At 41.0% G+C, this 26,212-nt stretch overlaps 1 protein-coding gene across 1 annotated transcript; it reads left to right on the plus strand.

The window, feature by feature from the left end:
- The first annotated feature begins 1,169 nt into the window (after positions 1-1,169).
- On the plus strand, positions 1,170-26,206 carry DSG2 (desmoglein 2). Its single transcript, XM_027638810.1, has 15 exons — positions 1,170-1,256; positions 7,921-7,956; positions 8,839-8,973; positions 9,961-10,119; positions 10,381-10,525; positions 11,735-11,895; positions 12,713-12,847; positions 12,991-13,176; positions 14,244-14,503; positions 15,317-15,459; positions 16,094-16,321; positions 18,273-18,503; positions 19,521-19,663; positions 20,692-21,024; positions 23,038-26,206. Exons 1-15 carry the CDS (start codon positions 1,212-1,214, stop codon positions 24,058-24,060), a joined length of 3,363 nt encoding a protein of 1,120 aa, XP_027494611.1. The 5' UTR covers positions 1,170-1,211; the 3' UTR covers positions 24,061-26,206.
- Positions 26,207-26,212: the final 6 nt, after the last annotated feature.

Raw genomic sequence — 26,212 nt, forward strand, 5'->3', positions numbered from 1 at the left:
TATACCAAACTACACCTTGACACCCTGAAGAAGATCCTCAGAGCATCTCGGGGTGTTCCGTTGTGTGAATGTACACAGTTCTGTTTGGTTACAAAGTGATCAGTCCAGTGCAGTGCTTTAGTGTAAGAACAAAGAAAGAATCCAAGAACCCTTAACACTGTGTGTTTCACATATATTTTTTGTTTATGCCTTTTGTTTTCTTTAAATTAAGAATTTTTTTTTTAATGCAGGGTATTAGCAAATTCTGTAAATTGTGATATTCTAAGAAAATAACACAAAGAGATATACATAACCTTCAGAATAACCTGTGAGGTAAAGCTGTTTCACTCGTGATGCTCATGGATATTATAATTGTTGGAACTGACATCACACACAATATGAAATTATTTATTGTGCACTGTTGCAACATGTAATAAATAGACATAATGTGATTGGAAGGACTCCCATACGGCTGGTTCCCTTCTCCGAGCCCTAATAGTATCACACATAGTATCACAACGAGCGGCTTCAAAAATTACTTACCACGATTGACTGTGATCCTGGAAAGATTAACTAGGTAACTGCCTCAAAGAAGAGAGGATGCACGGGAAGCACATTTAATTGTTTCGCCATCACGAAGAATCAGCTATGCCTTCATAAGCATCAATTAATCAGGTGTATCCAGTACAGATCTCTGCCAGATAAGAGTAGGAAGGGTATGGCTCGGAGCGCAGAAAAATGAGGCTTACAGGGACGGCTGTACTAAAAACGCTGACAATTTTATTTTCCCACGAGACTGCGCTCCCGCTATAAGTTGCTCGTTAGTTTATTAGTTTGTTGTCGCAGCTGCCCTGCATGCCTCCTGCACGGCCCGGCTCGCTCCCCGTGGCGGAAGGGAGGAAATAAAACGCAAACTTTGGAATCCCTTTGGGCTCCCAGCCGCAGCTTCCCGAGGGCTGCGCTGGCGGCACCGCCCCGTCCCTCCGCAGGCTCCGCGGGCGGAGCTCGCTGGGGCGGACGGGACCTGCCGCCGCGGGACGGGCTCCCCGAGGGTGGGACGGGACGGGCGGGGCTCGGGGCCGGGTGCCACTTGCCCCCTCCCGGCGCGGCTCCCGCCTGGCACACTCCACCCACCCGCGGATACTTGGGCGCCCGTGGACGGGCCGCCGGCATTTCCGCGGTGTGCGGCCGGAGGAGGTGACCCGGTGTGTCCCGGGCGGAGTGCCGTGGCCATGTCGCGGGGCCCCACCGCGGCCGTGCGGCTCCTGGCGCTGCTGGTGAGTCCTGGGATGGCGCGGGGGTTGCTGTGCGGGAAGAGGGGCGAGGGAGATGGTACCGCCGTGGGGGGCTTGTGTGCGGCCGCCGGGGAGAGGTGTTCCCGTCGGGGTTTGGCAGCCTTCCCACCACCGGCCTGCCTGTGGCTAGGAACGAGTTTTCTTCCTTTCTTTGGGAATTAGATAGAAGCCATCGCCGTTTGATTGTCTGAAAGCAAGTGGAGGTAGAAAATCCCGACAGGAACGGTATCTGGGATGGGTGGGGTTGCTGAGGCGCTGGGAGGAACAGGAACACAGTGAGAGTTCACATTGTTGCCGTCTTCATGTTCAGCATATTATCTGTACTAATAAATTGCACTACTCTTTTGAGGAAATAGTTCCAGGAGGGAATACGATTCAAAAAGTTTGGAAGTCTCTGTCGCCGTAGAGAAATTACTATCTTAATAATCCAAGACACTTCAGGCTTCCTGCCCCCACGCCCTCACTATTTTTCAGCCATCAGCCTTTAGACCTTCCATCCTATGACATACTTTTTCAGGCTAAAAGCAGAGGCTGTCACATAACACACTGAGACCAAAACACCTGGTTTGTTGGATTTAGACTGATGCTTTCTAGGTGTTTCTAGCTGTTTTACAGCAAGCTCTCTGTCAGAGAGCCTTTCCAGGCTGGCAGAATGCCTGCGGAAGTCCGGCCGCCACCGCTCACACAAAGGTGCGGGTGGAGGCCAGGCCCTGGGCTGTGCTCTGAGCTGCTGAGCAGGGATCAGTAATGGCTCATTGCATGGTGAGGATGGAAGGTGGTGAGAATGGAAGGTGTTGAGGATTGGGACCTCGCTCCCTGAGCTTGAGATCCTGCAAAATCAGATTTGTTATCTGGAGAACTGTTGTCTGATAACTTTGATATAGACATGTGGTTGTCCACAAGTCAGCCAGCAACAGTTAACCCTGTTTTTTACAGCAAGCTGGGAGTTAGTTTGGTTGGAAAATGTTTAACCCTCATTTTGTCCAAAACAACAATGGAAAACCTGTGGAGTGCTACTTGTGCAAAAGTTTTCAGCAATTCTTTGTGTAATACCTGAAGCCACACCATCGTCCATTTTAATAGGCTTGCACTGGCTCAGGATGCTGTTTTGCCTGAAGAAAATTGTTTTTCTCAATTCTCATCCTCAGTCTCAGCTAAAGCTGAGGCAGGGTATGGTGTACTGAAAGTCAACTCAGTTTGATGCCTAAAAGCCTCATTGTTGAATAGAATATTAGAACAAATAAGGCTACCTTAGTTGGTTGGTGTCAGAAGAGAGAGAGAGAGGCACTGCTGGGTTTTGCACTTTTGGTTTTTGATTTACTTTTTTTTTCCTGATCTGGACAGAGCCATTCATGTGGCAGAAAGTCAAGTTGCTTCTTCGAGGGTTTCAGATTAGCATCATTTATTTCTTATTAATCTTAAGAAACTGCTGAAAAACAAGGCTCGTCTAAAAGTAGTGTCTTCTCAAAGCATCTTCTATCTTAGACACAACAAAAATAGTAAGTTCTTCCTCTCCCAGTTTTTCCTGGAAGTATCTCTCGGTGCTCCCTCCCTGCCTGCAGGCTGCCTCCCTGTATCATCATCCCTGGGTACCTCACAGAGGTCACGGCAGATTTCCCCTGGTCCCTGCCTCTGACCCTTTTCCAGGAACGTTTGGGTGTGCTGAATGGTAGTGCACCCGTAGGGTTGGGCTTGACTTGGTGCATGTCCAGGGCACACACCCAGAGCCATGGGCCTGCCAGGCAGGCATGGCTATCAAGGATTATTAGACTGGGAAGTTTCTCAGTCATTTCTAAAGAGGGTAGATATCATGTCTTCAAGAGAAGAAATCTTAGAACACTTCCTGTGTTTAAGTGAAAGAAGAGTTGACAGAGATGTATGAATCTTAATATGGGAGTAGCAAAATTTACTTATTCTCTGAATGTCTTCCTCAGATGGTACTTCATTGATGTTTGGGATATTAGATGTAGTCTGGGTATGGTGAAATTCAGGCTGAGTACGTTAGATCACTACTGTAATGTCAGAGCCAGTAGCAGTTGATTTTCAGAAGTCATAGAAACAGGGTAAATAAAAAAAATACCACAACATGATACTTAGTTTTACAAAGAGCAAAGGTGAGCTATTTCAGAGCAGCCCAGCTTCTGTTACCAGTAACATGTTGAAACATGGTAAAAGTTATTAACAAGCATCTGTGCGTTGATTCAACATTTTAATATTGTTCCAAAAAGCAGGGGAAACCAACTATGGTGAGGTCTGAAGGCAGCTGAGAAATCCATAAGATCTGGTATTTTATCCATCGTACTGAACTAAAGTGATGTGTAATTTTTGATACCAGACTTCAGAATAAAGTGAATCTGTCCAAGAGAGAGTAAAGTGAAAAAATGCAATCTGAAGCCATAAAATCATACTTTATGATTTTTGAAGGGAAATTAAAGAACTGAGAACTGAGAAAAGACAGTAAGATGTAAGTTTGCAGGTACATGAAAGGTAATTGTGAAGAAAAAGGAATTGCATTGTACAGTGAGAGCGTTGTCGACATCTTGATATAGGTGTTTGAGTTTCTGTTATGGTAAATGGAGATGCAGTGGATGCTGGTAAATGGATGCAGTGGTTGGATCAAATTGTGCTTTCAAAGCAAATCTCCAGTGTGAATTTTGTCTCTCCTGGGAGATGCATCAATCTGCTTGTGGCGGTTTGATCTGTGGGATCAGACTAATTCTATTCTGAAGGAAAACCATCAAAACACAGGTTGTGTAGTGTTGGGATCTCAGTGTCAACTTCTTTGATCTGGAAATTCTCCTGTACTGGGCTTACAAACTAAACATACTTACAGTCAGTAGTGCACAGAGAGAAGTGGATATGGGCTGGTTTTGGGGCAAGTTGAACTGCACTTTGATCTCTTGGCTATATTTTTGCTGATTATAACAGAAGTTTAGGCACTTAGCTTTTATTCTTACACATAAATTTGTGTGCCTTACTCTGAAACTGAATCTCATGCAAGCAGCAATATGGTCAACTTGCAAAGAGCTAAAAATTAGGATAATGCAATGAAGATAAAAATTAATGAAGGCTTTCTATCTGTAAGACTATCTGGGAACCACCTTAGGTTAGGGAGGCTGAGGGACCTCCATCACTCATTTTTAAGAACAGGATAAGCAGTTGTCAGGAAGCACTTGGGTGTACTTTGTCTTGCAACAGGGCCAGGAGATGTACTAGTAGATAAGCTTGGATGGTCCCCCTTGTTTGCTTCTCTAAGGTCTTCACTTGTCCATCATCTTCAACACCAAACTGACTCATGGAAGGTACAAGCTCCAAATCTCCCAACACAGAGCATACAGGAAAGATCACATTTCTAGGAATTACTGTTTCATGGTGTAGTGAATACAGACACATACCTTCTTGGTTACTCAGTCTTTATATCTTTACAGTTTAAGCTGTATGTTGAAACTCTGTCCTTCAGTCACTTCCTGACTATATACGAACAGGAATTTGGGCAAGAGCAGCCTTGCATGTCCTATACACAGCAGTCACTCCCTTCTTTCCCATGGCCTCTTGCTGATTACTGCTGCTATCCTGTAGTATTTCATTCCAATTTTGTTACTTCAGGCCTCACTTTTTCCACCTGGTATTTTGTAACCATCCAGTTTTCTTCTGACAATGCGTTCTCAGCTCTGTCATCAACAGGTGTCATCAGTAGATGTCTGGGTTTTGTACCTAGGCTATGATTCACAACAAATGACAGACAGAGCTTTCCTACTCTTACTAAGCCATTTAACAGAAGGCAGCTATAGGATATTATAAAAAGGGGAGAAATTCGGAATTTAATGCCTTTTGAATATGTGACGTTTCACTTGTCCTTGAAGAAAATGTCACTAAAAAGTGCTTTTTTTCCTATTTAAAATTTTTGGAACCTTTAAAAAATGTCAATAAAAAAATGTGAGATCCCTTTATATATTCGTTCCACATTTATTTATGCATCTTGTAAATAAAATTACCATTCTTAAACATTTTTTCTGGGTGTCTTGTAAGTCCCTTATGAGGCTCTGTGTGGACTACAGACTAAAAAGTGCAAGAGTAAAAGTGTTTTTTACTATCTTAGCATTAAACTACAATGTTTTGAAGCCATTTGCTACTGTGTAAACAAATTGATTTTTACTTTTACTTGTCTTAATGAAAGACTTTCTGATTGTAATGACTGATGGAATTTTCTACACTTTCTTGATATGCATCTCAGTGGAAGATCTGCTTATTCTTGAACTTCAGATGCTTTTGTTTATACTGGATACTCTCGGGTTTCCAGTGCAAGGAAACTTCTCACCACATACCTCTTATGTTCATTCAGTATTGAGGCAGAAACACTTCTTCAGTTTAACAGTAAGAACAACCAAGGATGTTTCTGATGACATCTTGACAATTATTCACAGAATCACAGAATATGCTGAGTTGGAAGGAACTCAGAAGGATCACTGAGTCCAACCCTTAGGCCCCTCACAGGACCATCCCCAAGAGTCACACCATGTGCCTGGGAGCATCATTCAAACGCTTCTTGAACTCTGTCAAGCTTGGTGCTGTGACCACTTCCTGGGGAGCATGTTCCAACCCCCAACCACAGCTTTCAAAAGAGTTGTAGCTTCTGTTGGAATGTCTTGATTATAAAGCAAAATTCTCCTGTCACTCTTGCTGGTATAATCTCATTCATAAAAATAAATTTTGGAAATCCATACAATTAATAAAATAAAATAAGACTAAATATTCATGAAAACAGTTTGGTTCTAAGGTGTAAGATCCTGTAGCCTTCATGATGCATATCCATTAGGGAACTTACTGCTTGCTAATTTTTGTCTTCAGAATATCATCATGGCTGGGCTTCGCGAATGAAGATTTGGGGAGGACTCTACCCACATTTGTTACAAGCACGTTGGTGGCTAAAAAGGCCAATACGAGATAGACACGTCCGGTTGCAAAAGGCACAGCAGAAAGACTCCTTAGGTGGTATATTCTGCAAGGCACGATTCTTTCTGCGTTGTCTTTTCTCCTCCAGAGTGATCCTGCATGCGTTCTCAAAGGCATCCGCAGCGTTATAGATGGTGTGTCTCCAGACCTCCCGATTGGAGGCCAGAGTAGACCAATTATGTTGATCAATGTGGCCAAGGCTGAGATGTTGTTTCAGGGAGTCCTTGTATCTTTTCTTCGGGGCTCCTCTCTTGCAGCAGCCGGTGGCAAGTTCACCATAAAGCAAGATCTTAGGGAGGCGGTGGTCCTTCATCCTGGAGACATGTCCTGCCCAACACAGCTGTGTTCTCAGCAACATGGCCTCAGTACTTGTGATTGCTGGTTGTTCTAGAACAGATGTATTAGTCACATAATCTGCTTCAGAATATATACATTGGGAAAATTATCATTTGAAAAAGAGTTTTGTTGTGCAGGTTGAAACAGAATTCTACTGTATTGCTCAACACAGTCTGCTGCATTGTGTGGGGAAGAGATAACATCTTTTTTAAAAGAAGAAGCTGTCATCAATTCAGTAATCAAGGCTGAGTCAGAGGGAGGAATAGGCAAAACCCAGTCAACAGACTAGAAACCAGTCAAAGAGAATATAAAGAAATACTCCTTGACTTATTTGGGTAGAAAATCACCTTTTCTGAGCCTGCTTTACCTTAGCAGTTGGTATGCCTAAAAAAAAATCAGTAGGTAGTAATAGTTCTGAGAATAATAGCAGTATTCTCTACCTATACAAAGCACAAAAGCTTGATTTGTAGGTTTCATCTACTGTAATAGCCTATGTTTTGTTGGTGCTGTTTCCCTACACCTACATTTTTTGCAATTTGAGGGATGTTGGTACTTGCAGAGTCTTTGGTGCCTGGAGAGCGGACATAAACATGAGGTCTCTGGTAATTTGGCTGCAGCTCCAGTTCCTTCCAGCTGGAATTTGGCACCTAACTGAAGTGTAGGTGTCCTGGTGCCTGTAGAGGTGGGCAGTTGCAATACTGAATGTTGGCTTGTAAGGTTTTTGTCAGAGCAAGTGTGGTTTTCTTACTGGCATGCACATGCCTCTGTCATGTTTAAATACATGATGCATGTATACCATTTATCCTCCCAACACGGTGCTAAGTCATGTACACCTCAGCAGTTGTCTTTGGTTAGTCCTTGCCTTTAAATATTATTTATCCTGTTTTGTTCTCTGATGTGACTGGTAACCCGCCACAGCCACAAATCCATGGTTTGCCCAGAAGAGGGATCTCCTCTGGAGTGCTGCTGTCAACCAGCACTTGCTTCAATCAATAGCAAATTCTCATCAGTTTGGAATAATGAAGTGTTATTTAGCACTAAGGAACAGCTGTTTGAAAACTACTATAAAGTCTGCATTCCTTAGAAAAAAAATTACTAATTTCTTATAATCTGTTCCATGATGGAAGAAAAGTGAAAAATTAATAATTATTTTATTATAGTATGTGTTTTTAATGTCAATGGTTCTGGGTGAATTTTTCAGAAGTTGTTATGGGTAAATAATAAATATTAATTTATAGAGGTCAGAAGCCTTTTCCTTATGGCTTTGCTGTTCTTATGAGGGAGGTCATGTCAGTTAAGTTTTAGTACTGCTAAAGTGACATAGAATTAATAATGGTTATCATAATTTCCATTGCAGATCTGTTTGAATTGTGGAAATGGACTCTACGTGAAGGTAGGATACAATGGAAGACTTTTTATTTATCTGTGCCCAAAGAAGTGTCCTCTGAGCAAAGTGACAAAGCCATGCCTTACTTCAGTTGACAAATATCTTGAATTTTACCATTTTCTGAAATGCGAAAGCTGCGTAATGGATAAAGAAATGAAAGCTGAAATTAAGTTAATAGACTCCTACATCCATCACACTGAGTGGCACTGAACTTTGAAAAACTTCCCCTAAAATATTAAGTTTGTAAATAACGTTTTTGAAGTCTGTAAATGAAAACAACCACTATTTTATTACATACGTTAATTGGAAATGTTTCCAGATGTTAATTGGAAGTCAACAGAGACAGTAGAGACTAAGCTGAACAGAAGGATGATGGGTGTCATGCAGAGTGACAATGAGGGGTAGCTGAGCAAGGATAGCAGAGGCATTTGAGTGAGTTGAACTGAGGCCTGATATTTCACATATTCTGTTTCAGAGAGAAGTTTGAGTACAAGGTGGTATTGGTGGAATGGTAAACACAGTGATAAGGAGAAATGGTGGTTCAGAACAACCTTAATGCCAAAATTTTTCCCACATCTGATGACAAGCATTGAAATCTTCCTGATCAGATGTATTTTCACCAACCCCCGGTCATGGGAACTTGCTCATATATTTAAAGCATGTCTTACCTACTTCTGTCTTGATGAAAAGAGTAATGTAGTTTCCCTCTTCAAACAACTTGAGGAGCTCTTAGATTGTAACTGAAAAGGCTGATGCTGCTCCACAATTTTGAAGTCACTAGCTATTGGAAGTGCAAAAGCTATTCAGAAGTCTGGGCTACAGCAGCAATAAAGCATTTATCTGAAATGGCTAAATGTAATGCTGACGTTCAGTCTTGTTTTTTCACAGGTTTATAATCGAAATGACAGGAGTGGCATGCTGTCTCATCCCAATAGCCTAGTCAGGCAGAAGCGAGAATGGACAGTCCCTCCAGCCTTCATACGGGAGGAAGAGGACAATTCCTATAAGAATCCAATTGCTAGAGTAAGCCAGAAAAGAGATTAATACAGAATAGATATGAAAATAGAGATTAAAATGTAAAATAAGGGTGTGGCTGCCCTAAACAATTGCACAAGTATTTCTTTAATTTTAAAGGACTGTTGGATGTCAGTTGAATGTCGCCACATTTCCTTCTGTTTCCTTCCTTCATCAGGTGTGTTACTTATGAAGCCTGATTTGGCTCAGTCTCATCTTTTCCCAGCCCCAGTTTTCACTCTTTTTTTTTTTCACAAACTTTTGGGAATGCAATATCTTTGAGCTTTTTCACTCCGCCACCCCTACTCCGCTGTGGTTGAACTTGGCAAGTGGGTCCCAAATATGCGGATGGTGATTGGACAGGAGGGTGTAAATAGAGCATGATTATATATACCTAGTCTTTTAGGAAACAGAGCTAAAAGTGACCAGAGCTAAAAGGTGTTATCCTTTGTGCAAGAGTGATCTGCAGTTGGTTCAGCACTAGTGTTGAAACCTGGATGCACCACAGCTGTCACTTCGGCATACAAAGCGACTGCAGGTCATAGCTGGCTGTTACCCACTACTGGGGCTGCCCCTTGATGGTGGTGCTGGCCCAGTGCACATTTGCTTTTCCAAATGTTTTGGGTATTTTCTGACAGCAGGGAAAGGGTGTAATCTCTAGTCTATGCAGCCTCTTCTACCTGTTCATCTCCAGGACCGACCGTTCTTCTTCTACCCTATCACTTCTCCATTCTGGTCATATTCACTAGCTTAGATCTGATCTTCTAGGTCATCTCTCTGCTCCAGATGTTTCTCATTTCCCTGAACCGGATCCTCAAACAGAACATGCAGCTCTTCCTGCGTTCATCTCAACATCTCCACAGTCAAAGGAGTGCAGTGAAATGTGTTTAATATTTGCTTTTGTTTCCTCATTACAAAATAGCAAAAATATTTTATTGCATTTTTATACATGGTTTTATTTACTGAGTGCTGTTTAATCTGTTATATTCCTGCTAGATACATTCAGATCTCGAAGATACAGGGATAGTAGTAACTTACACTATATCTGGTCAAGGAGTAACAGAACCCCCTTATGGATTATTTGTTATCAATGGAAAGACTGGAGACCTGAACATAACAGGAAGGGTGGACAGAGAAAAGACTCCAATGCTCCTTGTAAGTTGAAAATTAATTTTTTCCTTATAAGTGCCCTCCTGTTCATTTTTTTACTTATTGTCTTCAAATGTGTTCACTTGAAATATTGTTAATATTTCTGGATATTTTTGTGTGTATGCATGCTTCTATTTCTAAGCATATGCTTATATAATGTCTAGATTTTGTTATATATAATATATGTATTTCTATTTTGCATATGCATTTATGTGTTTGCAGTCACTCATTGGGTGTGCTTATTGTTTCTGTTTGTGTTATTATCAGCTCAGAGGTCATGCACTAGATAAGAATGGGGCAAAACTGGAAGAGCCAATAGATCTCCCAATTAAAGTTGTGGATATAAATGACAATTTTCCAGTGTTTTCACATGAAGTTTTTGTTGGTTCGATCGAAGAATTAAGCGAAACAGGTAACTTATTTTTAGATTTTTTTTCATTTAGTTTTTCCCAACACATGCAAGAGCACAGGTGAATATGCACTTCTCAGCAGTGTATCTGCAGTAAAAAGGGTACATTATCTTGCTGACATAAGCCAAATTATCCATGTCTGAATGCAAGCTTTTATTCAGGCTAAGCTGTGTGGTATGATTAAGGGAGTCCCCTGAAAGGCAACAGAGAACAATATTTCCTGTTGTGACACCTTTGGTTTGATATCAAAGCTTCCACAAATCCAGGAACCAGAGTCCTTCAAGAGGAATTGCACAGAAAATGCAATCTGCCTTCTGACTCAGCAGTCACAGCCTGTTTGGGAGGGACTTCACTCTGCCATGCTCATCCAAAGCCCTGCTTTGTCTATGGGCTGGAGAGGTATTTTGCTGTTAAACACATATGTCTGTGCCATAACCATTTAAGAACAAGTTAATACCCATTTTTCTACTGACATCAGTAAACATAAGAGCAACAGATTATTTCCAAGAAGATAAGAAAAGCCGGAATAAAACAACCTAATAAATACCTGACATTGTGTCCATTTCAGTGTCATGATAACTTGAAGAAACAAATTCTTGGGTAAGGTATTGAGTAACCTCAGCAATCTTTCAAGTCAGCAGCAGCTATATGTAATGACTCTTTTCATGAATTCCAGCTAATGTTAAAACCTGGGCACTGGACACTGAGGTACACTCTTTCTCAGAGGACAAAACCCTGAGCCATGAGTTACAAAGGGATTGCACTGTGGGGACCACCATGTATTTTCAGTCAAGCTGTTGGAGGGCATCAATACAGAGCAATTGTATTAACAATGTTGAGGTAGAGGAATTATTAATGCTCCCTTTAGAATATTGTGTGAGGGAAATGTAGCTTATTTTCAAAAACTTATGCTTTCTGCTCTGTCAGGATTATTGAGAAAATTCAACCTGTTGTTTAGTTAGTACATTGAATTCTGTGAGTTACAGATATGTGGATACAATCTTTTTCTTGGCTGGAGGATAAACTTTTAACATGTACATTTTGGTTTTAGGAACACTTATTCAGCTGTATTCATTACATAAATAAAGTCAAGAGCATCAGACAGTTGTGTAGTTCATCTAACAAAATTATTTATTGTTGATATTACAATAAAAATATTTGCCAGTGCATGGTTGTATAAACAAGTACTGTATTTTGTTTGCTTTTTCCAGGTACAATTGTAATGAGGATAAATGCAACAGATGCAGATGAACCAAATAACCTAAATTCCAAAATTGCTTTCAGGATTGTGTCCCAAAGCCCTAGTGCTGCTTTCAGTATGGATAAGAATACTGGCGAAGTTCGAGTAGCAAAAATAAATCTTGACAGAGAGGTAAAAATCCCTCCCATTTTTATGTGGTCTTCTGGTGCCTGTTGTGTCACCCTCAGCTCAGCCTACAGGATGAAGAGCTGGCCCTCTTACCTTTTTTCACCTTCCTTGGGATTAAAGCTTTTTCTGGTTGATGCATGTTTTTCAGGGGCTGGGGAAGGAGGTGATGGGATTGAAGTTGTATTCCCCCTATTACCTACCTAGCACAGCACCAACCTGGTGGTTGTTGCTTTCTGTACCTCCTGTGCAGTCAGTGCAGCAGTTACACAAAGCAAGGGGTCGTTTCTCTCTGCTGGAGAGCATATGGCAAACACCGTGCAGACCGTCACCTGCAAAGGTGCTGATTGCACATGGATTTTTGTAGCCTGCTGTGCAAATCAGGGTGCAAAGAATTAGGACAGGTGCTGCTGTGAAACAGCATTTGAAAGCCACGTGTTGCCAGCGATGTCACCTGTGCTTGCAGAGTTTTCCTTGGCCAGCAGATGGGGATGGGGATGTTAGCTCTGCAGCTGAGGGACACAGCTCTGTCCTGACGTGCAGATGTCACTGGTCCTGTCCTTGTTTATGGCAGCTGAAATTTTTTTTCCTTTTGCCATGTAAGTACAGTCTAACTCTTTGTGGGGAAGATGCAAAAGTCCCATATCCTTTTCAAAGTCTCAGTTTTACTCCAGCAGAGTCTGTCAAGTTAGTTGTGTGTGAGATGTACTTCTAGATAGAGAGGAGTTATAATTGACCATGAGAGATATTACAAAAATTTAATAGAGATATTAGAGAAAAGAATTTTTAGCATTGATTAAACACTTTTTTCTTATCATGACAGACACAAAGTAGCTATTCTTTGGTGGTGGAAGCAAAAGATCGTGGTGGTCAATTAGGTGGGAATGCTGCAACATGTTCTTTAGAAATCAAGATTTTGGATGTCAATGACAATCTACCTGTTGTTGAAAGTCATACAGTAAGTACATTTCTCACAATTTTTGACTTGTTCCTACACCTGCCAATATCCTGTTGCTTAATATGACATTGTGCAAAATTTCTTGCACTGGTGAAATGGGGTAAATCATGACATCCTTTTAAAGAGTAGTTTTTTGATTGCAGTTTGAAGGAAGCATTGAAGAAAACAGAGCAAATGTGGAAATTATGAGAATAAAAGTATTTGACAAAGATGAAGAGTTTTCTGATAACTGGCTGGCAAACTTTACATTTGTTTCTGGCAACGAAGATGGGTTTTTCCGTATAGTAACAGATACTCAAACAAATGAAGGAATTTTGACTGTTGTAAAGGTTAGTATAGATTTTACAGATTCTTCTGTAATTAATAGAATAATTTATTCCATCTAAGTTGACAAACAAATTATATATATTCAGTTAACATATAAAAATGTACATTTACATGGTGAACACTCCTCCTTTGTCATATTCTTTTTTATGTATTCAGTAATTCTATGCAAATTAATATTTTTGTCCAGCTCTTCCATTTTCATTCTGTGTGACCTCCAATATATCTAGTAGGCCAGAAGTTCCCAGACTTCACTTGTCCTGTGGGCAACAGTGCTAACATACTGTAAACTTGTTGATGTATACATATTTAAAGAAATAAAATTTCTTTATTTCCCCTGGCCACAGATAACGTTGGAGGCAACACCTGAGCCATGGGCTACAGACTGTTTTATGAATATTCATAAGTTGAAATTATGAAACTGTTTTCCACAGATGGAAATGTGTATTTTACGAATTTCACTTTCCCTTAGTCTACAAGAACTGAAAATGCATGGCACCTTAAGTACCTTTTTCTTTTCTTCCTTTTCCTTCCTTTTTTTTCCTTTTTTTTCTTTTTTCTTTTTTCTTTTTTCTTCTTTTTCCTTTTTTTTCTTCTTTTTCCTTTTTTTTCTTTTTTTCAGCTTTGATTTCCTTATCTGAAAGCTGCTAATTGTAAAAAAAAAAAATAATAATTGATGAGCATTATTAAGTAAATTCATTGGTTTAAAAAAAAAACCAAAATGTAAAATTGAAAGAGATAAATAATTGAGCACTGATTCACTGCAAGTACAGTCAAAAAATATGGTAGGACTCCTTGCATGTACCTTAAATTAGTTTTAATTCAATAATATAAAGCCATACTTACGGTGTCATCCACTAAAAATAAGAAGAGTGAGAGTAACATGTTAACAAACTTCTTCATACTGTAGCACTTTATTGCTTAAATATTACTTGAATACTTCCATTCTTATTACTTAAATAAGGATTCTGCAGTATTATTTAAATATTAAATGTATGCATGCTGTCTAGATATCAGATTCTGACAAATACCGAATTTTTTTTTATTTTTATTATTTTCTTTATTGCTCTAGGAGCTGGATTATGAAAAAATGCAAAGCATAAACTTGGGCATTGTTGTTACAAACAAAGCAGAGTTCCACAAGTCAATTAAATCCAGTTACAAAGCACAAACAATTCCAATCAAAATTAAGGTGATTAATGTGCAGGAAGGCCCTGTGTTCCCTGGTGGCACAAAAATTATTGGAGCAAGTGAGAAACTGCAGATAAAACAGGTTATTGGACAGTATCAAGCCTATGATGAAGACACTGGAAAAATAGCAGAGCGCATTACGTAAGGATTTTTTTTTTAGCCATCATAACTGAGTATGTTAGAAGTCACATCTTATTGTAAAAATGTGCATGTTGAACTGAAATAACTTCAAAGGCAAGAATTTTCTACTAAGCACAATTTACACCTTAAACTAAATCATTATCATCTTCTTCAGTATTCTATTATGCAATTTTCTTCTGCTGTACATGGTGAGATGTGAGTGTTTGGGCTGAAGTTGTATGTCCTTGCACAGTGTTTGTCATGCCTGTCTACTTTCAAGAGTAGATTTACCCATCTGATTTCATTGTCTCCAGAAACATTAGGAAGAAATATGCAGAAACATCAATCAGTAGGACAGAAAGGGTGTACCGTAGATATGTCTGCATGTGTGTGCTTGGATTTTGAATCATAGCTCTTCAGCTAGAATGTTATTGAATCACCACCATAACTTTCAGAAATGGTGTACAGCAGAGTTGCATAGCCCCTCTCTCCCATGCCTGTAGTACAGTGTCTCCTGGGTGGCTGATGCTCAGCTTTTGCTGAGAAGACAGTGACCAGCAGTGCAGCTCCCTCTCCTTTTTGGTCTTGCTCCCTGAGTGTACTTACTGTAATCTCTCCACACCTAAATCCTGGCTTTAGGGGAAAAAGCAGGTTTCAACATTCAGCATAGGTTTATAGTTGAAACCAATTACAGTGGCAGGAGCATCAGACCTCAGACTAGGGATTTGATCTCTGCTTTAAATGAAGAGTAAGCTTACTGTAAAGAGGTTTTTTCTGATGATGTTTGTTTTCCTCATTATAACTGTGTACATCTTTATATATGATTTTTATCAGATATGTGAAAGGAAGAGATCCAGCAAACTGGATCACTGTAGACTCAGTCACAGGTGAAATCCGACTTGCTAAAAATCTCGACTACGAATCATCTCATGTAGTAAATGGCACTTACACTATCACCATGTTGGGTGTAACCACTGGTAAGTTGAGAGAGTTTTCTTTTCACCTTAATTGATTTGTTTGCCTTTCTACAACAATAGTTGGTTTAGTCTGCCTATCTTTAAAGTTAGGCACCGAGTGCAGTTTCCCATAGGCTGTGTATTCAGAGGAGAGACATGGCAACTCATTACCATGGAATGGGTTCCCACAGTGCCTGTTTCTCCTCTTTGACTAGATGAAAGGGAATGTTTCGTAAAAGTTTTGCGAAGGTAAGTCTGATACGAACATCCCTTGTCAAGGTGGAAATTGCCAATATCTCAGTATGCCAATTAGCAGACTTCATAGTCTCAACTTTTCTTGAATACTAAGCAAGAAAGAACTTCCCTGAACTTCTTGTGTATGTAATTGGAATTCTCCATTTATAATCTACATGTTACTGTGCAACCATACAGAAAATTTTTTTAAAGTTAAAATAATAAAACAACTTGCCTTCAGAAGAACTTTGTCAATATTTTTTATTAACATTGGGAATAAAATACTACTTTCATAAGCTCCATGGAGAGCTCTTTCAACTTACTTCAGTAATGTTGGTGGTTTGGAAAATATTAAGTTTTTTATTTTAAGATTAAATTTTTTCCACAAATCAATTTAATTTTTCTTATTTTAAAATTATAGATTTTCCTAAGAAAACAGTCACTGGCACAGTTGTCATTCAAGTTCAAGATGAGAATGATAACTGCCCAATTATTGTGAACCCTGTGCAGACTGTGTGTTCAGATGCAAAATTAGTTGATGTCACAGCTAATGATTTGGATGGTTACCCAAATAGTGATCCCTTCAGCTTTACTGTCATTGATGAGCCAGAAGGAACAGCAAAAAAATGGATAATTGCATCCAGAAATGGTAAGAAGGTGTATTTTTACTTTCAGTTCTTTGGAGTCCTGGTGTTGTAATTTATTAATTCCAGGCAAACTGACAGTTTGGCTGATTCAGACCAAAAAAAACCCTATATATGGAGTCAGGCATTTAGACCATCACTTGCATTCTGTTCCCTTCTCTCTAGAGGTTATAAAAGCACAGTCATGTTCTCTGGGGCATGTTGCCTTCCCTCAGCTGGACCATCTTTTCCTGGCTTGATGCCCCATATGAGGTAACCAGGATTTCATAGCTAATGCTGGGATCAAGCTATCCCCATCTTATCACAAAAAGCATGCAGTTGATGGAGGATGCTTTTTGTTAAAACTGAGCTTGGAGGTGTGGTTGTATGGTTGTGTTACTGGCTGCAGTTGCTCTAATTTACAAATAAATAAATCTGTCTGCACAGTGGACCTCGCAAAGGAGAAATACAGTGTAACCTGTCTAAAGATTGTCCAACATGATAGGAACAAAAGCAAAGCAGAAAGCATAAATAATTTTAACAAGTATTTCAAAATTAAATGAGCATTTTCTTATATTTCCATTCATATCAGCCTGAAAAATGCTCAAAGGAAATGCTTCAGGTAGATTCAAGGCACCAGAAAACAATTATTTTCCTTCTCAAACTCATTATTCTGCCCTCTGCAATCCTACGCTGCAAAGCAATCAGCAGAGGCATCCTAATGGCCAAGTTTAGGACCAAGAAAGAATCTTAGTTTTCATCATCTTGCTTGCAGCCAGACTAGTAGTAATTGTAAGGATCACAGCTTTTCCAAATAGGGTAGCATTGGCAGCTGGGAACACCATCTGGTCATAGACAGCAAGCTGTTCATGAGCCAGCAGTGTGCTCTTTTGGCCAAGAAAGCCAGTGGTATCCTGGGGTGCATTTGGGAGAGCATTGCCAGCAGGTCAAGGGAGGTCCTGCACATCCTGCCCTTCTACCCAGCTGTAGTGAGGCCACATCTGGAGTGCTGTGTCCAGTTCTGGGCTCCTTGGTGCAAGAGAGACATGGAGCCCCTGGAGCAGTTCCAGCAGAGGGCAACAAAGGTGATTAAGGGACTGGAGCATCTCTCTTACAAGGAAGTGCTGAGAGATCTGGGCCTGTTCAGCCTCAAGAAGAGACGACTGAGAGGGGCCCTCATAATGCCTATAAGTACTTGAAGGGAGGGTGTCAGGAGGGTGGGGCCAGGCTCTTCTCGGTGATGCCACCCACTAGAACAAGAAGTAATTGGCAGAAACTGATTCACCAGAAGTTCCACCTGAATATGAGGAAGAACTTCTTTACTGTGTGGGTGACCGTGCACTGGAACAGACTGCCCAGAGAGGTTGTGGAGTCTCCCTCACTGGAGATATTCAAGAACTGTCTGGACACAGTTCTCTCCCATGTGCTCTGGTATGACTCTGCTTGAGCAGGGAGGTTGGATCCGATGACCCATTCTGGTCCCTTCCAATGTTACCCATTCTCTGATTCTGTGATCTCCTGCCTAGTTGGGCCTTGACATGACGCAGCCACAGGAGCAGGTGTTATGTTGGCTCCCTGTTCTCTGCCTGTGGCTACAATAGATTAATCTCCTAAAGATTGAAGCTGGGTTTTTTTGAGTTCAGCCTTTATCTATCTGGATATTGTGGTTGATACTATATAGGTGATTGGACTTCCATAGTAAGTCTCTGGTGGTGTGAAACTTCAAAATTATGTAAGGCTGCAAGCGAGCATGGCTGCTTTGTTACCAGCATGAATTACTTGATAAAAATAAAAGCACACGTACTGTAAATAGCAGCAGGTAATTAAACTTAATTCAATTGCATTGGCTAGAGGGGCTTTGTTGGGAGACTGCAAAGGGGTTTTTTTTTTACTGAGTTTATGGGAGTCAATTTTCTCTCCACTCATTTCTTGTCTTTTCTTTTTATTTAACCCCGCCCCTGGCCACTTCTGCCTCAGACACAAGCATACAGCTGGTACCACAAAACCTGAAGCCAGGCAGAACTGAAGTTCCCATCCTAATACAGGATTTCCAAGGCCTCAGCTGTGCTGCACCACAGTCTTTGCAGTTGACTGTTTGTGAGTGTACAGATGACGATGTGTGCCAAGAGAAGTTTATTGGCAATAAGTCAGTGGGTCTGGGACCAGCAGCAGTTGCACTAATCATCTTGGCATTTTTACTTTTGCTGCGTAAGTAATTGTTTCATATTATCTCAGAAGTACTGTAAATATGGTCTGCAAAGCATCAGGAAAGAAATAATCCAGTTCCCAAGTTTTATCATCTTGATATATTCTGTGTAAACTCCTAGTCTTGTGGGAAGTCATGGCAGATCCCCAACTAAATTTTGGTAATATCAGCGTTTCAGCCTCAAAGGATTTCAAGCTGTGCATTTTAAAATTAATATGAACAACTTTAATATTTGTTTATGGTGTTGTAAATAACAGGTGGGGAAGCAGTGAGGAATCCTTTTGGTGTTCCCACGTGTCCCCAGGTGAGCCCTAACTCTTCCTACTCAAACCACAGTGCATTCTCCACTCTGTCACTGCAGGTCTGCTGCCTTGCTCAGAGCAGCATGTGATGTTGTTCTTTAATGAGACAAAATAGAAGCTCGAAATAAGAGATGAATACTTGTAGTCAGGGTATGGCCATATGTAGCAGTGCTGCATTTAAACTCACAATAATTTATTGCTTGTGCTGGCAGCAATCTAACTGTGATAAAACAAAGTTCATGCCACAGGAATAATATACTCTGCTCCTGAAAGTGGGTTATTTTGAGTTCCCCAGGCAACACTCTAGCTAAGTGAAAGGAGTGGTAGGGTGGAATTTACGTGATGCCATGTTGTTATCTAGTAATAAAAGAACGGGAGGAGTTAGAAATGCTGAGGTTGTACAGTCATATCAGGGCTTGGGTTTGGTATATGAGATATATTTGATAGAAGTATATCTACCTACATGTGTGGTTATCTGCAGGATTCAGGCCCTGACGTGTTAATTGTCAGTTTACTCTCTAGGAAACTGGCCTGGCATATGTTTCTAGTAAATGCCTTGTTTGGGAACCTGTCTTTAGTTCTTGTCAGTCCTCATACTGATCACTAGCTCATTAAAGATACATTTAGATATGGGAGCTGGCCATACTTATACTGGCTGTTAGTATGCTTAGGCCCTAACAATCACATAGTTAATGACAATCTTCTGTTTCCCTATAGTTATTCCACTGTTACTGCTGCTGTGTCCTTGTGGCTCGGGAGCAATAGGATTTGGTGGAGCAAAGACATTTGCTGCAATACCAGACTGCAGTGAAGCAATGCTGCGTCAGTGGAACAGTGAAGGAGCAGCTCCTGAGGAGAAGGCATGTATCCCTGATAGCATTTCTCTTTGATTTCTGTTCCAGTGTTCATTTTGGCACTTGATGCCTTTTCCACATCACAGGCTGATGTTTTAAAGCTCTACAGAAGATTTTAGCAACACATGAACATTAATTAAAATTAACCCTGTGAGGCTCAGCGAAGGATGTGTGGAAGATGGATTCCACCAGCAGCTGTAGAAAAAGCAACCATAACACTTTCCATAGGGAAAGCAATCAAGCAAATGTTGATGGTATCTGAGCAGAAGATAAGACTGTGGGAAAACCATCAAATCTATAGAGAGTGAAACATTTGCATTTGCAAGCCTGGAATGTTCTTCACCCCTTTGGGAGCATGGTAAAGCAGAAAGAGAAGGGGTTATAAAGCTTAGCTGCTTCTTGCTGGTTTAAAGTTTAAGACTATGTTTTAAATTACTTCCCTGTGTATTTTCTAAACAGAGGAAACAATTAAAAAAGAGAAAGGCAGGAAAAAAGTGCAAATCTGCAGAGGGAACAGTGAATGCCAAGGGAAGTTTGCCTTTTGTTGTTATGCTACAAAACAAAGTTTTCCAAAAAAAGGGCATGACACTGACACGTTTTTGCACAATAACAAAGAAACAGAGGGTGAAAGACTTTGATTTAGGTCCAATGCTCACACCAAAATCTTGTTAAAAGATAATTAACAGGGAAGCCAAACTGCTAGGAAAAAACAAAGGAGCAGCCTTTTTTTAGTGTTTTGGTTTTTGGTTTTTTGTTTGGTTTTTTTTTTTTATGCTTTCAATCCTCTAAGTTTCAAGAAAAACAGTGATCTGTAGAAACGTTTCCATGATCTTTCTTGGGAATACAGTTGTGGAAGCTGCACCCTGTTTCAGGACGCCTTTCACTCTTTGCAGCAACATGTATAAGTGCAAATTCAAACAAGTCATAAGACAGCACCCTCCCAGGTCCCACCCAGCCCCACTCTGGTTTGGTGAGTTCCATGTGCTAGACAGCGAAACTTTCATGTCACATCTTAATTTGTCTTATTTATGTAGCCAGTGCTAAGCTTCATTCCACCCACTGCACTGGGGAACTCAAGAGGAGCAACAACAGCAGCAGCAGCAGCAGCAGGAATGAGTGGAGGCGAAACTGTAACAGCAGCAGGCAGCTCTGTCTCTCACGTGGGAGAGCATCACAACACTATTACCAAGGAAAGATGGGAAGAGCAAAGACATCTTCTTTCCAGTGCCGAGCTTGGAGCCATGGCAGCTGGAGCGGCTGAAGGCATGGCAGGTATAGAGGGCAAGACAGTGGTGTCTGGAGGAGGACTTGCAGTGGGAGCGGCAGGAGCTATGAATGAAGAATTCTTAAGAGACTACTTCAATGACGTAAGCATATGACCCGAAAATAACAGTATTTTGATATTTACACTTAGCATTGTGAAATTTTGTTCATTTTACTACAAACACAGATGAGTAGATAATTGTGTATAAACAGTCTTGATACAGTGCCCAATGTTGTATGCATGTGGAGTCAGGGGCATTAAGGATTTTTGAATTAGCCTCATGTGCAAGGCTTAGAGCATGACAACGCTCGGTCTTATAGCACTGAGTGCTTGCAAGGTGTCCCACAAATAGACCTTCCTCTCAAGGAAGGTTCTTTGGAATGGGATCCAGGAGGCCATTGCCCAGGAAAAAGCCAGGAGAAAGACTAGATGATCTAAATCTCAGGGACTTAGGCACGTTAAACTGGTCTGTAGAAAGGCACCTGTGACTCATCATGAGTCAGAGCTACAAACTTTACCATGAAGCAGGTTTTGGAAAGATAAGCTAAAGATGTCAAACGGCAGAGGGTGGGTCTGCCTTTTCAAAGTAGCTGACTTGCTGTTTGCCCATCAGCCTGGGTAAAGGGCCATTCATCAAAAGCCTGTAAGGTACATGTTGCAATCTCTTTTCTACTTTTTTTTTTTATTTACTGACCTAACCATTGGCCAATAGACTATTCTTACTCATTGCAAGTATTCCCCTTTGTGTAATGCACATCGTTAGTCTTTTGGCTGGTGATCTCCTTATAGTGAAAGTTTCACTTCCATACCTGTACAAACACCTTCCAGCTGGCTGCTGATGTGGTTTTGCAGGGGAGTAGCTGTTTAGATTTGAATCACCACCTCAGGCCATGGAAGGATATGAGCTTTAGATACTTGTACGTCTTGGAGTGCCCAGCTACTGGTCTTCTGGGTGAACAGACGCAACAGTAGCAATCTGCTTTCCTTCCAGTCTTTGTGCTTCTTAATATTAAGACATACTTTAAGCATAGCTGCCTGATGAAGTGCTGCAGGAGGGAGATCGTACACAGTACTCTGTACAACTCCTGTGAGGCTAAAATATCTCAGATTATAAGGGTGCGGAAACAGACAAGTAACCGAACCAAATAGTTTCAGATGTGTGCTAATTTTTGTAGCAGAATCTTGGTTCATGTGCCTACTCCCAGAATCAAATGCAAATAAACATAGTTTGGGTCTGGATGTATACCACATTACCCAGATGCCTGAGCTAATATGAACTCTGGAATATAAAATGTGGCAGAAGGGTGGTTCTGAGCACAAACCAGCAACTATGTTATATAAAGCTGGTTCAGCAGGCTCAGAGGATTTGGCTGTCTTCACTTCTAGAACTGGAGCTGACACATGCATGTACACAGATATTTGTGCTAGCACCATAGCAGCTCCATTGCAGACACTGCTTTCAGATTGAGCTGACCCTGTAAGCTCTGTAGTCAGAACACGAGCCCTCCATGTTGCCAAATGTCCTGCATAGTCTAAGAATTTACATGATGAGTCCATCATGTATGAGACTATGTATCCATACTTACCAATCCATTCCACTTTTTGATTTGTTTGCTGTTGGACATCTTGGGTGTGATCCTGGAGGTTGTGCTAGTGCAAAGGACCATGGCAGGTGAGAACATGTCAGCATGTACTCATTAAATGTTTGTTTAAATGTTAGGATACTCTCAGGCATGCTATTGGGATTCTTCCACAAACACCTAGTTAGAGGTGAAGTTTATTCACTGACCTAAGTTAAAACAATCTCTTTGTGAATATGGAGCAGTATCACAAATGGCACAACTACTGGAAGGAACAGCAGCAGGTGGTGATAGTATCAAGGTTTTCAATTTAATATCAGATTTTTCTTCTCATCAAGTGTGCTGTCAAGTTCAGACCAACTTCAAAAAAGCAAAAAACCCTTTTATGCATGGCCCTCATATGGCTGACACTTTCTGTGGGTTCAGTTAATTTTTTTACTTCAACCTTTTTAACCAAACATTCCTGATTTTTCAAAATTGTTATGTATAGAGCTGGCATTGATGAACTTTTGCTTGCTTTTGTTTTCTGTCTGTAGAAAGCTGTCTCTTTTGCGGATGAAGATGAAGCACAAGCTGCCAAAGACTGTCTCCTGGTTTATTCCCAGGGAGAATCAGGCTCCCCTCATGGCTCCGTCGGCTGCTGCAGCTTTATTGAGGGGGATCTTGATGACCATTTTCTCGATGATTTAGGAGACAAATTTAAGACTCTAGCAGAAATATGCATGGGCAGACAGATCAACATGAAAGATGGTGGCTCCAGGAGTGAATCAGTTTTCAGTGTTAATGACACAAAGTCGCAGTTCTTAGATCAGCAAAATGCTTCTAGCTCTGAACAAGCCTTTGCCTTGGGCAGTCATTTCCAGCCCACCCCGCCGGTGTACACAGGCAGTGGCACAGGAGAAGACACCTTGTCCAAGGAAGTGGTCACAGAAACAACCTTTTCATCCCATTCTGGGCAGCACAATGCCCAGCCCCTTCCCACAGCCCACACGGAGACCAATGTCAGCGTGACGGAAACATCCTATTCTGTGGGGGCTCCTGCCCACTCGGCTGGTGTCTTTCTAGACCCCCAGTTTAAGGAGAATGTAGTGGTGACAGAGAGAGTGCTGGCGCCTGCATCGAGCATTCAGGGTATGGTAAAAATCCCTGATTTGCCACATGGAAGTAATGTGGTGGTTACAGAGAGGATGGTGAAGTCGGCAGGTGCAGGGCCAGGAACCCTGATGGTTCAGGATCTTCCCGACTCCAAGTATGTCGTGGTGAGGGAGCGAGAGAGGGTACTTGTGCCTGCTGCAGAGCAGGGCTCGCTCAGCTTCCCCACTCCGGCAGAGGAACGCAGCATGGTAGTGAATGAAAGGGTGGTAACAGCCTCGGGGCTGCAGGGCAAAGCTGAACAGGCTGCAGGTGCCAGCTTAGGAAGGCAAGAGCATGTGTTGATTACAGACTCTCCACTTAACCTTATGGGCTCCAGCTTAGAAGGGCCATCTCCTGACAGTGCCACACTGAGCAAGTCTTCCAGGGTCACCAAGTACAGCACGGTGCAGTACACTCGCTCATAGCTTGGCTCCTCACAGGGGTGGCAGTGTCCAGCACCCTTGTGTCTGTATGCATCTTGCGTGGGCTCTTCCATGAGATCTGAATTTGCTGGAGCTTCCAGAATGACATGTACTCATTTGCACTAGTTTGTATAAATGTGGATTATATGACCAGGAAGCAAGTAAGGAAATCTACTGTTCTTATTATGTAACATTGGCAGCAATGCTTTTAAAGTGGGAAGATGTGGAAAATATATTTTTTTTCTTGTTTGCTATATTTATAATTGCTTTTTATTATTCAGTTAGTGTAATAATACCACATTACCAGAGCTGCATAATTATGGAAAACCATGAAAAAAAATCTCAAATCTAGTGATGGATAGTAGCATGCAAAGCACAAGTTAGGTTTCTGAACTGCTCTTGAGTGTATCTGCTGAAGTCCTCCCACGAGGTGAATCAATTTCTCATTTCGTGTTTGCCACCTATTACCTTGTGGGCCAGGGAAGCTTCTCCTGAGCTGCAGATCTCTGCACCTTGGTGACTTGCTAAGAAATCTCTCATCCCTGAGAAGCCCAAGCCACCGACATCAGTACATCTTCAGGGCAGTGGTGTGTTGATCTCCTGAAGGGATGTCACAACTTCAGGTTATCAGCATTTGTAACTTAAGCAATCAATACTTGCACATTAGCACAGGGGTTAGAGACAGCAAGTAGCAAAAAAGCTGAACACTGCAATTTTTTTGGCACCTCAGTGTAAGAATTCCATTACTTGGTGTAGGTCTACACTGACATGGACAAGTAAGCATTTGCATCACGTACATTTTTCACTGGCTCCTAATTGGTCCTTTATTTAACATATGAGAAACAGCTAAGACTTACTTTACCTTTAGAGGCAGAGATTCAGACAGTGGCTTTGCTAGCAAAGTTTATGGCCCTTAGACATCTGTAGGATCTTATTTACAAGTGCAATTAGGTATTTGCAATTCTGTCTGTGAACTCACAGATACAGAAATGCAGCCTGGTATGTGTGAGGTTCCACTGGTTCCAGTACAAGAGCTCAGGTAGCCTTTATAGTGCTGTGTAATGGCAGCTTTACTTGGCTCTGACAAGACAAGAGAAAGCTCCCTTTAGGTCTGCAACACTTGAGACTACTTTTATTTCCTGGAAGTTTATGTGGTAAAAGCAGAAGACAGTACTACACTGTTTGGCAGTATGTATATATGCACATGTAAATATTTGTATGCTGTTTGCAACATTTAAAAGTTAATTTTATAAAGTAAAAACTGTCATACACTCCTCGTGTTTTCTCAGAGTAGATCAGGTATTGGTACTGTGTTTATCTCATACCTGTGAAATCAGCAAGGTGGTCATATGGTACTGCAAATCCTGTAGATCTGCAGAGCTTTCAGGTTGTCTCCATCTCTCCTGGAGTTTTCCTGCAGCTGCAGTGATATGTTTTCCACTGGTATGTTTTGCCTTTGACTAGAAATGCTACCAGTGTGTTTTATTTTACTAATAATGATGTAAAAGTTGCTTCAAAAACATAAACATATAAACTAGGAACCATGGCTATGCTCAACATGACAGATGTGCCATTATATGAAGTAGAGTAGTATTTCCAAACAAATCAAACTACTTGCTCGCTTGGACCTTTGGTTATTTTTCTCTTACACTTTGTTTTTAAAATATGTGTATTTACTTTTAAACAAGCCTGCGGTTTTAAGTGGTCACCACTTTCCTGACTCTCTAATGGAATATCTCTGTGGGTTTATGCAATCTTAAAATAAAGGACTCTACTATATTTTTTAGTTCTTCATTCAGGCAGCTACCCCAGTTAAAACACTGACATTCCTATTACAAGTAAAGAGTTTAAAGATGGAATGAGAACTGGGATTTCCCAAACAGCCTGAAGGAATATATGAAAGATGCAGAAGTAAAAAAAGTTGGTGTCCTGCTAACTTAGAGATTCTGAAAAAAACTGTGAATTCTGCCTTCTGGTTAAGTGGACTAAATTCTGTAATAATTTGATGCAAGACAACAGCATTCTAGGCACAGTTTTACTGGGCTATGAGTCAAACTCTTCTGATCAGTTTATACAGACAACATGGCATAAAATATTGTCTCCAGTTTATAGTTGTTAAAATATGCAGTTGTTAACATCCAGAAGAAGATGTAAG

The sequence above is a fragment of the Corapipo altera genome, unplaced genomic scaffold (genome assembly GCF_003945725.1).
Source record: "Corapipo altera isolate COAL_440 unplaced genomic scaffold, ASM394572v1 49, whole genome shotgun sequence".
NCBI lineage: Eukaryota > Metazoa > Chordata > Aves > Passeriformes > Pipridae > Corapipo > Corapipo altera.

What these genes read in the sequence shown, in the direction of transcription:
- DSG2 (XM_027638810.1), top strand. Translation starts at nt 1,212, where the DNA reads ATGTCGCGGGGCCCCACCGCGGCCGTGCGGCTCCTGGCGCTGCTG. An exon ending in GAATTTTGACTGTTGTAAAG is followed by an intron (nt 13,177 to 14,243) that starts GTTAGTATAGAT and finishes TTATTGCTCTAG; the next exon opens with GAGCTGGATTATGAAAAAAT. An exon ending in GAGCAGCTCCTGAGGAGAAG is followed by an intron (nt 19,664 to 20,691) that starts GCATGTATCCCT and finishes TTATTTATGTAG; the next exon opens with CCAGTGCTAAGCTTCATTCC.